Here is a 16,799-nt window from a genome sequence, read left to right as displayed (position 1 = left end):
TTCTGTCTCTTCATTTTGATGTCCTGGCTATTTAATGGGGGATTGGGGATATACAGTGTTGATCATGTGATCACATTATAAACAAAGGTCATGTATAAAAACAATTTTCAGGGTTCTAGATCAAGGTCACCATTGTGATACGTGTAATAGGAAATCAACCGCATCACTAGAGGAATCTTATGCTGATCTAATTCCATTGAAGGTCTAGTATGAAACTACCAGGAAAATCGTACTGTGTTACACGACAGATAGGGAATAGTGTGCTTCATACTGAAAAGAAATTCAGACTTGTTTGATGATGTTTACAAAGCATGAAATGAAAAAAAAAGATAACAGTTATCAAAGCTTAATAAGTAAATTAGTCCTCTGTTATTTACAAGTCCAGTCAAGCCTATCATATGTGACAAAAAGACTTCTCAGGAAATAAGTAAATTAGTCCTCTGTTATTTACAAATCCAGTCAAGCCTATCATGTGTGACAAAAAGACTTCTCAGGAAACGTCTCAATGACAAAAAGTCGGTAGTTATGGACTTAAAAAAAAAGACCTTGAACTACATGTATCTATACTCATCATAATTCTGAATTGAAATATTCAGTTTAATTATAAACTTTCATTTTATAATCTATATTTTGTATATATTTTGTCAAGGACCTTAGCTTTCAGATTTACATAGATATGGCAAAGTTCATTTTCAGAAGGAAATATATTTTCATGATCAGATTGTATTCAATCATCAAATTTATGGAATTTTCTTAGAATATTGAACAAAAAGATTCTCTGAAAATAAGTAAAAGAAATAGAAAACGGTTTAACTTGCCAACTGGTTCATACCCTACTACAGGACAACCCTTGTCAATGTTATTGACTTGTATTTAAAGATCACATTTGTCATAGATCACCTAGCTCTTCTTCATGAAATATACACCTACATGTGTAGATAAGGCAGCCCTCCAGGTATAGGTGAATGTAAGCCTACAATTTGCCCTAGGTAATTGCAAGTCAAAAACCACATGTCGAAGGGCAGACAGGCTTGCCCTGGGTCAATGTTAGACCTGGTGTCAATGACAAGTAAATCTGGCTATACTACTGGTGAATGGAAAGTGGGATTGCCTGAGGTAGTTGTTTAGTTCTCGTGCTTCTGAACCTGTCAACTTGACATGCACAAGATAAATTGATATTATGTAATTGATATATATATTATGGGGAAAAAGAATAAGCACACACAAACAAGAATCTCTTGGACATTATCATTCACCCGAGTTTTGATATGTATGTTGATAAAGATTTCCTACTTTTTAAGATTTAACATATTGACCTCTGTAATCTTGAAATTAGGTCAAGGGAATTCATTTGAATAAACTTATTAATTTTTCATCTTTGGATGCTAGTGGCCCTAGACCTAAACTACAATGGGCCTAACTTTTACAAATCAGTCTCAGTGTTGAAACTGTACCAAGATCTTAGTGATATAAAGTTCACAGCATACGAAATGTGATCGAAATCCATTCATATTTACTCAAGTTAGGTTCACAAGGTCTAATGGTAAATGTACCAAGGACAATAACTAAGTTTAAGATGTTGACTAAGTTATGATTTAATTGGTCCCATTGTCAAACTCATTCCAGATCTCATGAATATAAGGATACATATCAAGTTTCGTCAAAATCAGTTCATATCAAGTCATGTCATCTTGTTCACAAGTTCCAATGGTAATAAAACTTCAACCAAATCGGTTCCATTGTCAAACTCATACCAGACCTAGTTGATATAAGGTGACATACAAATTTCATAAAAAAAAATGTGTTCATCTTCACTCAAGTTATTGTATTCACATGAAAAAATTAACGCACAACAGACGATCACACGGCAACAGACAAAAGGCGAAGGTTATAGGTCACCATGAGCCTTGACCTAAAATTTTGGGAAGTGAAGTAAGAATTGTCAAATGAAAATGTTGCTCAGGAAAGTAGAACCATGTCACAAAGTTTTACCAAGATCTGTTCAGGAACTTACGTGACAAATACAAAAGAACAGGGTTTGAATAGCTATCTGATCCCTCATCATCTTTGGTTTGTTTTTCCAAGATCCTCTTTCATTCAGTTTGTGATGCTCATCCTTTTTTATAATTCATGAAAGGAATGCAAGTTATGTGAGAGCATTTGATTAACTGTCAACGTACCATTTGCTAAAACAGAAGAATAAAAACATGTCCGTATCTTCCAGCATCACTATCTTGATGCTACATCAATGATCTTCACTGTCACAATATATCATATCCATCATCGGAATTCTGACCTCACTATCATCATCAGTATCCGGTACCCAAATAAAATAGTTCTCAGTAATTCCTTGGAGATGTGCTGATATACAGTATTTTAACAAAGGATGGGTGCTAATTTGGACCTACTGGTGACTTTCACCAGTGAGTTTGATTTTTTGTATATTAATACCTTGAAGTTAGTGGTCATGATATGACATGAAATTAGATCAGTTCGGAGTTATGGGGTGCATGTTTTTAAGTGGGGGATAAAAATTGGCGATAGCCACAAGATTGCCCAAATTGACACCAATTCTTAAAATACTGTATAACAGCACATCATCTCCAAGGAATTCCTGAACTATTTTCCATCCTTTATCATGTAACTAACATTATTGTTTTAACACCATTTACCTTCAGGATTTTATAATGAACATGTTATATAACACCTGGCAGAGACTGGCTGTAGGTAACACCTGGCAGAGACTGGCTGTAGGTAACACCTGACAGAGACTGGCTGTAGGTAACACCTGACAGGGACTGGCTGTAGGTAACACCTGGCAGGGACTGGCTGTAGGTCACACCTGGCAGGGACTGGCTGTAGGTAACACCTGACAGAGACTGGCTGTAGGTAACACCTGGCAGGGACTGGCTGTAGGTAACACCTGGCAGGGACTGGCTGTAGGTAACACCTGACAGGGACTGGCTGTAGATAACACCTGACAGGGACTGGCTGTAGGTAACACCTGACAGAGACTGGCTGTAGATAACACCTGACAGGGACTGGCTGTAGGTAACTCTGACAGGGACTGGCTGTTGGTAACACCTGGCAGGGACTGGCTGTAGGTAACACCTGGCAGGGACTGGCTGTAGGCGACACCTGACAGGGACTGGCTGTAGGTCACACCTGACAGGGACTGGCTGTAGGTAACACCTGACAGAGACTGGCTGTAGGTAACACCTGACAGGGACTGGCTGTAGGTAACACCTGACAGGGACTGGCTGTAGGTAACACCTGGCAGGGACTGGCTGTAGGTAACACCTGACAGAGACTGGCTGTAGGTAACACCTGGCAGGGACTGGCTGTAGGTAACACCTGGCAGGGACTGGCTGTAGGCAACACCTGGCAGGGACTGGCTGTAGGTAACACCTGACAGGGACTGGCTGTAAGTAACACCTGACAGAGACTGGCTGTAGGTAACACCTGACAGGGACTGGCTGTAGGCGACACCTGACAGGGACTGGCTGTAGGTAACATCTGGCATGGACTGGCTGTAGGTAACACCTGGCATGGACTGGCTGTAGGTAACATCTGGCAGGGACTGGCTGTAGGTAACACCTGACAGAGACTGGCTGTAGGTAACACCTGACAGAGACTGGCTGTAGGTAACACCTGACAGAGACTGGCTGTAGGTAACACCTGACAGGGACTGGCTGTAGGTAACACCTGACAGGGACTGGCTGTAGGCAACACCTGGCAGAGACTGGCTGTAGGTAACACCTGACAGAGACTGGCTGTAGGTAACACCTGGCATTGACTGGCTGTAGGCAACACCTGGCAGAGACTGGCTGTAGGTAACACCTGACAGGGACTGGCTGTAGGTAACACCTGACAGAGACTGGCTGTAGGTAACACCTGGCAGGGACTGGCTGTAGGTAACACATGACAGAGACTGGCTGTAGGTAACACCTGGCAGGGACTGGCTGTAGGTAACACCTGGCAGGGACTGGCTGTAGGTAACACCTGACAGGGACTGGCTGTAGGTAACACCTGACAGAGACTGGCTGTAGGTAACACCTGGCAGGGACTGGCTGTAGGTGACACCTGGCATGGACTGGCTGTAGGCAACACCTGGCAGAGACTGGCTGTAGGTAACACCTGGCAGAGACTGGCTGTAGGTAACACCTGACAGGGACTGGCTGTAGGCAACACCTGACAGGGACTGGCTGTAGGCAACACCTGACAGGGACTGGCTGTAGGCAACACCTGACAGGGACTGGCTGTAGGTAACACCTGGCAGGGACTGGCTGTAGGTAACACCTGGCAGAGACTGGCTGTAGGTAACACCTGACAGGGACTGGCTGTAGGTAACACCTGACAAGGACTGGCTGTAGGTAACACCTGACAGGGACTGGCTGTAGGTAACACCTGACAGAGACTGGCTGTAGGTAACACCTGACAGGGACTGGCTGTAGGTAACACCTGACAGGGACTGGCTGTAGATAACACCTGACAGGGACTGGCTGTAGGTAACACCTGACAGAGACTGGCTGTAGGTAACACCTGGCAGAGACTTGCTGTAGGCAACACCTGGCAGGGACTGGCTGTAGGTAACACCTGACAGGGACTGGCTGTAGGTAACACCTGGCAGGGACTGGCTGTAGGCAACACCTGGCATGGACTGGCTGTAGGTAACACCTGACAGGGACTGGCTGTAGGTAACACCTGACAGGGACTGGCTGTAGATAACACCTGACAGGGACTGGCTGTAGGTAACACCTGACAGAGACTGGCTGTAGGTAACACCTGACAGGGACTGGCTGTAGGTAACTCTGACAGGGACTGGCTGTTGGTAACACCTGGCAGGGACTGGCTGTAGGTAACACCTGGCAGGGACTGGCTGTAGGTAACACCTGGCAGGGACTGGCTGTAGGTAACACCTGACAAGGACTGGCTGTAGGTAACACCTGACAGGGACTGGCTGTAGGTAACACCTGACAGGGACTGGCTGTAGATAACACCTGACAGGGACTGGCTGTAGGTAACACCTGACAGAGACTGGCTGTAGGTAACACCTGACAGGGACTGGCTGTAGGTAACTCTGACAGGGACTGGCTGTTGGTAACACCTGGCAGGGACTGGCTGTAGGTAACACCTGGCAGGGACTGGCTGTAGGTAACACCTGACAGGGACTGGCTGTAGGTCACACCTGACAGGGACTGGCTGTAGGTAACACCTGGCAGGGACTGGCTGTAGGTAACACCTGGCAGGGACTGGCTGTAGGTAACACCTGACAGGGACTGGCTGTAGGTAACACCTGGCAGGGACTGGCTGTAGGCGACACCTGGCAGGGACTGGCTGTAGGTAACACCTGACAGGGACTGGCTGTAGGTAACACCTGGCAGGGACTGGCTGTAGGTAACATCTGGCATGGACTGGCTGTAGGTAACACCTGGCATGGACTGGCTGTAGGTAACATCTGGCAGGGACTGGCTGTAGGTAACACCTGACAGAGACTGGCTGTAGGTAACACCTGACAGAGACTGGCTGTAGGTAACACCTGACAGAGACTGGCTGTAGGTAACACCTGACAGGGACTGGCTGTAGGTAACACCTGACAGAGACTGGCTGTAGGTAACACCTGGCATGGACTGGCTGTAGGTAACACCTGACAGGGACTGGCTGTAGGCAACACCTGGCAGAGACTGGCTGTAGGTAACATCTGGCAGGGACTGGCTGTAGTTAACACCTGGCAGGGACTGGCTGTAGGTAACACCTGGCATGGACTGGCTGTAGGTAACACCTGACAGAGACTGGCTGTAGGTAACACCTGACAGAGACTGGCTGTAGGTAACACCTGGCATTGACTGGCTGTAGGCAACACCTGGCAGAGACTGGCTGTAGGTAACACCTGACAGGGACTGGCTGTAGGTAACACCTGGCAGAGACTGGCTGTAGATAACACCTGGCAGGGACTGGCTGTAGGCAACACCTGACAGGGACTGGCTGTAGGTAACACCTGACAGGGACTGGCTGTAGGTGACACCTGGCAGGGACTGGCTGTAGGCAACACCTGGCAGAGACTGGCTGTAGGTAACACCTGACAGGGACTGGCTGTAGGTAACACCTGGCAGGGACTGGCTGTAGGTAACACCTGGCAGGGACTGGCTGTAGGTAACACCTGGCAGGGACTGGCTGTAGGTAACACCTGGCAGAGACTGGCTGTAGGTAACACCTGACAGGGACTGGCTGTAGGTAACACCTGACAAGGACTGGCTGTAGGTAACACCTGACAGGGACTGGCTGTAGGTAACACCTGGCAGGGACTGGCTGTAGGTAACACCTGGCAGAGACTGGCTGTAGGTAACACCTGACAGGGACTGGCTGTAGGTAACACCTGACAAGGACTGGCTGTAGGTAACACCTGACAGGGACTGGCTGTAGGTAACACCTGACAGAGACTGGCTGTAGGTAACACCTGGCAGGGACTGGCTGTAGGTAACACCTGGCAGGGACTGGCTGTAGGTAACACCTGGCAGAGACTGGCTGTAGGTAACACCTGACAGGGACTGGCTGTAGGCAACACCTGACAGGGACTGGCTGTAGGTATCACCTGACAGGGACTGGCTGTAGGTAACACCTGGCAGGGACTGGCTGTAGGTAACACCTGACAGGGACTGGCTGTAGGTAACACCTGACAGGGACTGGCTGTAGGCAACACCTGGCAGAGACTGGCTGTAGGTTCCCATCATTTCATGGCTTACAAGGCATCACACTTATCATCAGAGGGCTGAGATAGCTCAGTCGGCAAGTGTTGGACTACGTAGCATCAGGTGAAGATTTATGGTTTCGATTTCTTGGGAAGCTGAGAAACGGACCAGTCTGTGCCCACGTGGTTGTATCCTCTGGCAAGACACAAACATAATGCTCTGGATGGCATGCATCGAGCCACCTGTATGATACTCAATGAGGTAGTCACCAACTATGCAAGACCCCGCCTAAACATGACCCTGGGAGTTCACTAGGCTATAAACCCAGCAAAAAAGCATGTTGTCATATGAATTCTGACCTAACCAGAGACATGGCAGCAAGTGAAATTACGGTTTTGGCTTTGAATCGGTTTCATAAAATGCTTTCAGAAATATTTGGAAACATAACAAGTGTGATAAACAGAATATCACGTTAATTTTCATTTTATATTAGATTGATGATTATTTAATTTCACCTTATCAGGCACAATAATAGAATTCTTCAATCTGGGTATGAAATGGAAACTCCAGCAAGACCCTCCATTATCAGGTTGTTGAGACAATCATGATCATTCTTTTCAGGTTGTACTTCACTGGTCATATGCCTGGGTTAAGTCAGCAACATTGTCATCAATTAAAATTTAATGATTGCAATACACAACAAAAGGCCCAGGGACCTTAACGGTCACCAAAGTTCTGATGTGTACATTGGTAGATGTTTTGCTTTTAAACCCACATTAAACACATCTCCGTCCTCTGACCTTGAAATTAGGACAAGGTCATTCTGTTGAACTAACTTTGTAGCCCTCCATCCCAGTATGTTATTGGCCCAATATCATGACCCTGGGCCTTTGTTACCAAGATGTTGAAAATGTACCCAAATTGTTGAAGACACACAACAAAGGTGACTGCAATTGGTCACTTTAAGACTTGTGGCAGACAACCATTAAATGTATTCACATATCAAAATCGAAGTTGCCCGTTATTACTCCCTTTATATAGTGGTCTAAAGTTAGCTACCATTTCCAATTGTTTACTTTTTACAATTGGTTATGCAGTCATAAAATCTTCCAAATCAGTATGTCATCTTTAATTCCACAATCCCACGTTCCTCCTTAATTAATAATTAAATGGCCAGAAAAAACAATGGAAAAAGTAATCGATACATGTATGGTACTGTATCAAATAACAAATCGGAATATGGATTTGTAGTTTGTACAACAATTTTTAATACATCTATGGCTTGAATCTTTTTCACATGTCACATAACTTACAGGTTGGCAGGTGTTGTATGCCCAGAACAGTGTTCTTTTCCACATAGGATTCGACCAGCACATGTCGTGTTGTTTACTAGCACGCGGTACAAAGTTCTTATTGTCAGAAATGAAAATAAGGAAAAAGACTCAAAACAGATTGATCAGTATTTCACAGTATGCGATTATAGCACAGATAAGCATTAATTTGATGTAGCAAGTCGGAAATAGTTGTAATTTGTGCTGCAGCTAAGTGCCAACAAGTTCACTGTAGAGAGACACTATAAATAAAACACTGAACAATCGTTGATCACTTGACCACACCACCAATTTGCACCTGTCAAGTTTCAATAAATTTACACAAAAAAAAAAAAAAAATTTATCACGAGAACAAAATGTTTATATATAAAAAAAAATTCTTTCCAGGCACCAATCTGTCCTAGCACTGCTAAAATAATTTAATGTCCGAGAGATAACACTATCGATAGTGTTAAATACCTATAAAAATGTGTACTCCTGTAATTACAAATAATAGGATCAACCACTAACGGTTTTTAATGAAGTCCTCAGTATATCTGACACCATAAAACCTGGCTCACCCTGATAAAGGTACGCACTAGTAATATTATATTATACAATGTCAGATTTCCTCAAGGAACACCCAAAATGTTCATATTCCGGGCACAAAAATATTTGCGGTATACAGTGTCAATAGACAATGATAATAGTCCACGTTGTGTGCACGCCTCAACAGCGATATACACTTTGATAAGATGCTATATCTTCCACTTGACTCCGACCTCGATTGCGATATCTAGATCAAATCTGCTACATTCATAGGCATTTCCTCAATGTTTGTATTGTAAAATTGTTCAATGTCCTTCAATGGACGTTTATCCTCCGATGTGATGAAGTTTATTGCCACTCCTTTACGTCCGAATCGTCCACCACGACCGATTCTAAAATCAAAAAGAAATAATTCTGTCAGAACTGTCACAATTTCATAACTTTCAACTGTTTTCTGATTGAATTCTAAAGAATGAAGTTGAGGAATCCTTCGTGCATATATTACTTCTAAGTAGCAGCAATAATTTATTTGGGGTTCCACAGCCAGAGTCGTGACAACAAGAGCTATAAATACAACACCAGTAAAATTGTCTACATTACCTGTGGATGTAGTTTTCCCTGTTAGCGGGGAGATCGTAGTTGATGACCAGGGACACCTGCTGAACATCAATACCTCTGGCCAACAGATCTGTAGTGATGAGAACTCGGCTAGAGCCAGTACGGAACTCCCTCATAATCACGTCACGTTCCTTTTGATCCATCTCTCCGTGCTGAAAACAAAATTTTCAGAACATTTTATCAAGTAGGAATCCTTGAAATTGGACTTTTCAGTTTTCAGTTAAATTCACTCTATGACATCAACTGTATCAATTACTACTTCCTATTTGATGGTGATATATAGACATTTTTTGTGTATCATCCTTCAGAACACCGGTCTAAATATACAAATCTCTAATCCAGGAAAATATTTCCTATGGGAGGACTCCAGATTTACAAATTCTATCAATAGCTGGCAAATGAGAAAAGTGTCTTATCCCACAGTGTTGTTTGAATTACATCACTTCTTTCAGGAACTCCTGTTTGATAACCCTCAAGACCACATTAGCTAGATGCATTGTAAAAGCCCTCAAAAGTATTCTAGACAATTTTAGGAAGGACATAGGCCATAGACACGTAAAAAAATATCCTTATGGCCCACAGAAATTTGTTAGCCTTACATAGACAAAAAGTGAATTGCCCATAGGAATTTTTATAACAGTATAATTGGCCCATACTTTGACTGGGCCTTCCCAATCCCTGCCTTGGAAGAAAAAAAAATATTTCGCTGGAAAGCTCTTAAAATACACTAGACAGTTTAAAAACATCACAAATTACTTACCATGGATGAGACAGTGAAATCTCTTGCCAACATCTTCTCGGTGAGCCAGTCCACCTTCCTTCTCGTGTTACAGAAGATGACAGCTTGTGTGATTGTCAATGTCTCGTACAAGTCACAGAGGGTGTCAAGCTTCCACTCCTGTTAAAAAAAATCAATTTGTAAGAAGCATCTCTTCATTTTTACTGGCATCATTCATTTGTTGTGGTACTATATATTACCAGTTTAACACATTCAAAGCTTAACAATCCTGCTAAACTAAACCCACAGCCCTTCCAAATTGAATCAGGTTTTAAAAACTCAGTCATAGAAGTCAATTTGACCCCACCCCAAAACTTGATTATCAAGAATTTCTGAAATGTATGAAAAACTTTCAATTTCATGCAAGTGGACATTATTAAGTGGACATTATTTAAGTGGGTTTAAGAAGTCTGTGTAATGTGACAGTGCCAATTGATTAAGACGTGACTATTAACTTGATATCAACATCTCATCTAAACGGCACAGATTCTAATAGCATTCCACATGACGACCAGAGCCAACACAACTTGAAGGTCTGGCGCACTTTGGAAGTACAAGTTCCAAACTTTTATTTTATATGAGCTTAGTTCATAACCCATTTTGGTAATATTCTAAGGGACTTTAAATCAAATTGCACATTAATTTGGATTCAACTGAACCTTTCTCTATGAAGATAACATTTTTTACCACATCTTAGCAATGGTAACCATTTTTTTTTACAGGAAATTGCATTTACTATAATCCTTCTATATCAATAAACATATTTCTTCAACATTCTCAAGAAGAAAGTTAACAAGACTACTGTTCAAGATACAAGGCACTAGTGTTGTTTTGATTTTAATACAATTTAACCATGATAAGTCGCTTTACCTCTTATTATGACTAAATCAGTCATGATTTTTTGTGATAAATCGTGGTTTGACAATAAAATGGATTTTTTCAAGACTTCAACAATTAATAAATAAACAATATAGCTAGTAAATTAAAATTAAAAAGCATTAAAACATTTAAAAACAACTAAATGCCTTTAAACATATCCACAACATTTTCCTCCATTTAGGTTAATGTTTTTGTTGATACTTCCCTTTATCAATTAAGAATGGCAATGATCAATTATGAAATTTATAGAGGAAGTATTCATAGTATGTAAGCAGGATTTTTCAAGAAAACACATACCCTTTCTATCTTGTACAAGTATAAAAGTTTAATCCATAATTTGATTTTCTAAACTATTCATCTACAAATTTTATTCAAAAGCAAATTCGGCAAAAAGACTATATATAGGTATTATTTGTTTGAAAGATCATTGATATCATCAGAAATCATTTACAATGTATGTGAAATTTGCACAGAATAAGGAAAGGTAAATTACTGGTAATTACTGTCGCGTACCAGTTTGAGATTTGCGACACTCGATGTCAACACGCCTCACCCAATTGGCACAAATTTTGATCTCCTTCCACTTGACGGCCAGAGCCCACACACAAAATTAAGGTCTGGTGCTTTTGGGAAGGTACATCATGCAAGCAAGCTATACATCATAACTGACAAATTTTACATAATCTGATCAATAGTTATCACTTTATTATATTCACTGAATTCTGAACAAAATATTTAGATCCAATGTTCCAGCTTACCTCTTTTTCGACATTGACATAAAACTGTTTGATACCATCAAGGGTAAGTTCATCTTTTTTCACCAAGATGCGGACAGGATCCCGCATGAACTTGGTTGTAACTTCCAAAACCTCACTAGGCATTGTAGCAGACAACAGGATGACCTGCAAGAGAAATCATTGATGAAATCAGTAAATGAATAGGAAACATTAATGGGTCATTGTCAGAAACATGCAATTAATTATTTCAATTCTAACATCAAGGTTAAAACTTCCAGATAATTCAATATCAGTAATACATTGACAAAATCTGGTCAACTTCAAAACTCTTTGTCAAATTTGATACAGTGACAAGTCAAAACTGCGTAAAAGACCACATGTATATAAAGAAAGCTTGTCAAGAAAGATTCACATGTTGAGTTCCTTTGTAACAATTTATGAAGTATGAACCTGCTTATAAAGTTTTAGTCAGGTTTGAGTGTAGTTTTCCTCACAATGTTATTTTTACATAGAAAGAATTGTAAGGCACCAGTTTGAGATTTGCGACACTCGATGTCAACACGCCTCACCCAATTGGCACAAATTTTAATCTCCTTCCACTTGACGGCCAGAGCCCACACACAAAATTAAGGTCTGGTGCTTTTGGGAAGGTTTATATCACATAAATTTACCACAAATAATACATTCTTACCTGTATAGATTCTTTCAAGAACCTGAAAATGTCGTAGATCTGATCCTTGAAACCTCTGGACAACATTTCATCAGCCTCATCCAGGATGAAAAGGTCAATGGTTGAGGGATCTGTAGATAGAACAATATGAAATAAGTTCACCTCCAAACTTCAGTTCTGAGTTTCAAGACAAGACCAGAGACTTTTGAAAGTCTATATATATTTTTGTGACAAAATGGTGAATACAACCAGATTTGTTGGTTTCCAAAACTGTAGAAAATTACTTCACATCATGAAGACTGTATCATAAATTCAATTCTCAGGAAAAGGAATCGATCAAGTCTTGATATTCCACAAACTTTGAGAAATGTCTAATCAAAATATTACAAAATCAATGACAAATGCATATTTTATCAAGGCATAAGAAAAACTTGTTAATTTGTAATTTTATTTGCTTAAATTTGATAACTCAACAACACCAAGAAATGATGAAGATATCTTACCCAATGCTTTGCGCTGGATCATATCGTAGACTCGGCCTGGGGTGCCGACGATAATTTGTACACCTGCCTTCAGCTTGGCTACATCAGCCTGCACATTGGTACCACCAATACAAGCATGACAGGAGGCATTCATGTAGTCTCCAAGAGCGACCACCACCTTTTGGATCTACAAAGTATCCAAAGTAAAACTTAAGTCACTGACGACCATACTTACATGGATGTATTTAGAGTCTGTAAATCATTATGTATTATTATGAGATATTGCATCTCGGTGAAAACAGCAAAACATATAATTCACGTTTTTAGTATTTCGTTACAATCTTTGCCGCACATCAAAGATATTCAACGTTTTTTATCACAACATTTCAAGTCTATTTTTTTAAGTTCAGGCATTGACAAAACAGAAGTTCCTTTACAATTTAATTGTATTTGCATAATTTAACACCAAAACAATTCCAATGAATATGTAATACAAAATTATTCAACCGAGAGAAATGAGGTTGCTAGTTATCTTTACCTGCTGTGCCAACTCTCTAGTTGGAGCCAGGACCAAAGCCTGGCAGTATTTGCTGTTTACATCAAGTTTCTGAAGGATTGCTACGGAGAAGGTAGCAGTTTTTCCTGTACCAGACTGGGCCTGGGCAATCACATCAACTCCTGAACAAATATATCAATCCCTATGTTTGAAGGTTCAGATCAGCATGAAGATACATATACAGTAGAAACTTTTATAAGTCCATTACATTATTGACATAAATCACTGATTTGCAATATTACTTCATTATTTCCAACCTCTGATCAAATGACTTCAAGTTGCCACAGGGATTATTAAACTGACAAAATGTCCTTTCTTTGACAAATGAAAATGAATATGCACCCCTTCACAATATGCATCTCTTTAAAGCATGATTACTTCAAATATTAAATGAAAAAAAATTGCTCAAAGATTAAGTGACTACAGTAGTACAAATACCAGTATACATAATTGTTAAATGGTTTCCCCAGGGTTAATGTAAAGAACATGATACATCCAACCCCCTCAATTCCCTGAACTCCATTCATTTTATCTAGACAACTCACCATCAATACAGGGTTTGATGGCTCTCTGCTGAATAGCGGAAGGCTTTTCAAAACCATAGGCATAAATTCCTCTGAGCAATGGTTCATTCAAGTTCATATCATCGAAGCTTTCAATGACATCCACCACATAGTCATTGTTCTCAGAGGTCTGCAATTCATATCAACAATTTGTATAAATTAGGGATACAGGAATTAAATGTTTCCTAGATGTCTTTCAGAAATAATTCAACATTCAGAGTGACCATAGTTTCGAGGTTCCTTACAATATTTACCTGGCTAATTTTAACAAGCACCAATTTGATATCTTGAATCCTGTCACATGGCTTAAAATATTTGTAAACATCATTTCTTTTTTGGAAACTAAATGGAAATATTCCTTTGATTTACTAAATTTGAGTAAAATACTTTATAATAGTTTGCCCCAAGAAATACAGTCTTTCAATATTAACAATTTTGAAATGTGTGCCCGTCAATATGGCTGAAAAATGACTCCAACAGAAGAGACATGTTGTACCTGGACGATTGGCTGAATACCTCCATCCTGATATTGCTCTTCAGCCTCTTTTTGAGACCTGGAGAAAAAAGAAAGGCAATGTGAAATCATGTTATAGTTGTTTTGTGCAGAATATCAACATTTAACAAGTTTAGACCTCCCTCGTAGTGTTAAAATATTAGAATTTTGCAATTAGAACCGAGTGTGCCCTTTTCAGGAATTTAGATCTGTTGTCTTTGATTCTAAGAAATCTTAAATTGGTGATTAACAGCTTTTGATGCTTATAATCAGAAGTAGCTTTGTAAGCTAGGGCATCCATTTGACCATTGATTTTTAGTTTTAAAAGATGTGCATGCATGCGCCAACATGGTTTATGTATTTCATTCATATGCAGAAAGCCTTGTCACTTCAGCTACTGTTTTTGATATTGTGCACTTGGAAATAAGTGTGGTTTGTGATGTTTCTCGCCAGTCCCCCCCCCCCCCCCCCCCCCCCCCCCCCAAGAAACTGTATAGGTTGACATGATACATAAGTAAAGGTTAACATATGTGCAAGTAAGAAAATTAATCTTTCATGAAATGAGAACACTGCAGACTTGTGAACACCAACAAATTATTTGGCAACTAAAATGAAAAGGACAAATTTCACTTTTGTCAACATTTTCCTATTATTTCATCCTCTAACGATAATATACAACTAATTTTGCGTGAAAAAGTTATACATGTTTTCTGAATAACCAGTTTTCACCTGATGGTGTTGGCTATGCACAATACCCTTAGCTAGTCCTACTATAGAATTCTCAATTCTAACTACATTAAACAGCTGAATAATTTTCACGTTGAATGAATGCTTCATTTTAATCCCCCCCCCCCCCTTTTTTTCCTGGGTTGATGAATTCTTTAGTCCATATTTATTTATATAATTTAGTGTTACATCTTATGTAAATTATTTATCCATGCAATACTTTCTCACTTTATTAAAGAACACTGTAATCTAAGAGGCCTGGTGGTGATTTAGGAAAAAATTTGAAACTCATCTCATTTAAAATGGCGATTTAACATTCTTCCGCCACGTGAGAAGTATTCAGTGCCATTATCAGAAGTTGATTTATGGAGTACATGTAATGAATAAGGATGAATGTAAGCATATACGTTAAATGAAGTAAAGAGCTGAATGAGCATTCGTAAATCCGTGCAACTGTCTAGGCCTATATGGAAGCGATGTCCGAAATGTCAAAATACATTGCGAAATTTTTAGCATAGGCGATCGCGAACAAGGCCCAAGTAAATGTGAGGAAATGCGCAACACTGAACAGAAATATGCTCTTGTCCCACATAGATTACATAAATCGCATCTAAATAAACACCGATCGACCACTACTTAGTGCTATGTTCTCACTAGATCTTCATATTTTATGGTATTTTGGTCGTAACCATATGGGTCACACGTGCTGATCGGCGGCCATGACACCGGCTGATGAATCAACCTCGGGAAATACACATTTTAAACCATTATTATAGTGTTTGTTCGAAAATTGTAAACATATATATAAGGTTTAATATCTTATATATTCATATAAACATTGATATCATATTTTTGACTAGAAATGACGACAAATTCTCTCACCTATTTTCATCCGAACAGTTATATGACATGTTCTCGCTGAAGTACCGCGAAGAAAGGAAAGAACCGTCTATCTCACCGTGGTTTGGCGGAAGAACATCCAATTACATATTTCACGTTGCATATCAAAACAGACCAAATTTTTATGTTCAGAATATAATGATTACATAAATAGCTGACAAAGACCATTTTTATCTAATGCTTATATCGATATCAAAACGATTACGAGCGCACTATATTATTTCTCCTAGGCGGACGAATACTTCATTGATATTGGGGTTGGCCATTTTCGTCTAACACGTGACGTCAGAAAAGTGGGCGGGGATATTTTTATAGGTTGAATATTTTGCGCATTACGTGAAATATTAAACAATTTTTGATGCATATATATCTTTGTATACTATTATTTCAGAATGATTCTGCCTTGTTCTGAGTTAAAGTAAATATGACTTAGCTATCATAATATTGTGTAGATTTATTTTTCTGTGAAAAAAAAATCACGTTTTAGTTTTTCGGTGTCTTCAATAAAATAGGCCAATATATGTTAAATTGCCTAAGAACATAACGTTAAAACATGCTTTGGTTAACTTACCTTTCGTTATGGAGATTAGTATAGCCATTCGGGTCCTCGTCAGCCCAAGCTGTCCCCTCGGAGTTTTTAGGGTAGCCCTCCGATGGGACGTGTCCCGCGCATCTCCCAGCTCCATCATCCCAAAATTCAGGAGAGGGCTTTCGAAACTTTTTGTTTCGCCTTGGTGGGCTACGCTCACCCTCCCCCCGAAATCCGTAACCTTTTCCCTGGTCCCGAAGAGATTGGGAGGTTTCTGTTCTCACTTCAGCTTTTGAAAGGCTCATTAGACTTTCAGTACT

At 40.3% G+C, this 16,799-nt stretch overlaps 1 protein-coding gene across 2 annotated transcripts; it reads right to left on the bottom strand.

Annotated features, from left to right (window-relative positions):
* Nucleotides 1-7,933: 7,933 nt before the first annotated feature.
* Nucleotides 7,934-16,799, bottom strand: LOC117342347 (ATP-dependent RNA helicase eIF4A-like). Of its 2 annotated transcripts, none has more exons than XM_033904489.1 (10): nucleotides 16,522-16,799; nucleotides 14,328-14,385; nucleotides 13,814-13,961; nucleotides 13,251-13,390; nucleotides 12,734-12,899; nucleotides 12,252-12,361; nucleotides 11,582-11,725; nucleotides 9,927-10,064; nucleotides 9,149-9,318; nucleotides 7,934-8,940 (listed from the first exon to the last, which is right to left on the bottom strand). In XM_033904489.1, the coding sequence occupies exons 1-10, from the start codon at nucleotides 16,782-16,784 to the stop codon at nucleotides 8,796-8,798; spliced, it is 1,482 nt and encodes a 493-aa protein (XP_033760380.1). In that variant the 5' UTR covers nucleotides 16,785-16,799; the 3' UTR covers nucleotides 7,934-8,795. The 2 variants fall into 2 exon arrangements, with proteins under 2 accessions (XP_033760380.1, XP_033760381.1); XM_033904490.1 differs by lacking the exon at nucleotides 16,522-16,799 and adding an exon at nucleotides 15,933-16,054.

Source organism: Pecten maximus, chromosome 14 (assembly GCF_902652985.1).
Source record: "Pecten maximus chromosome 14, xPecMax1.1, whole genome shotgun sequence".
Taxonomy (NCBI): Eukaryota; Metazoa; Mollusca; class Bivalvia; order Pectinida; family Pectinidae; genus Pecten; species Pecten maximus.
This window is presented reverse-complemented; position numbering and strand designations above follow the sequence as displayed.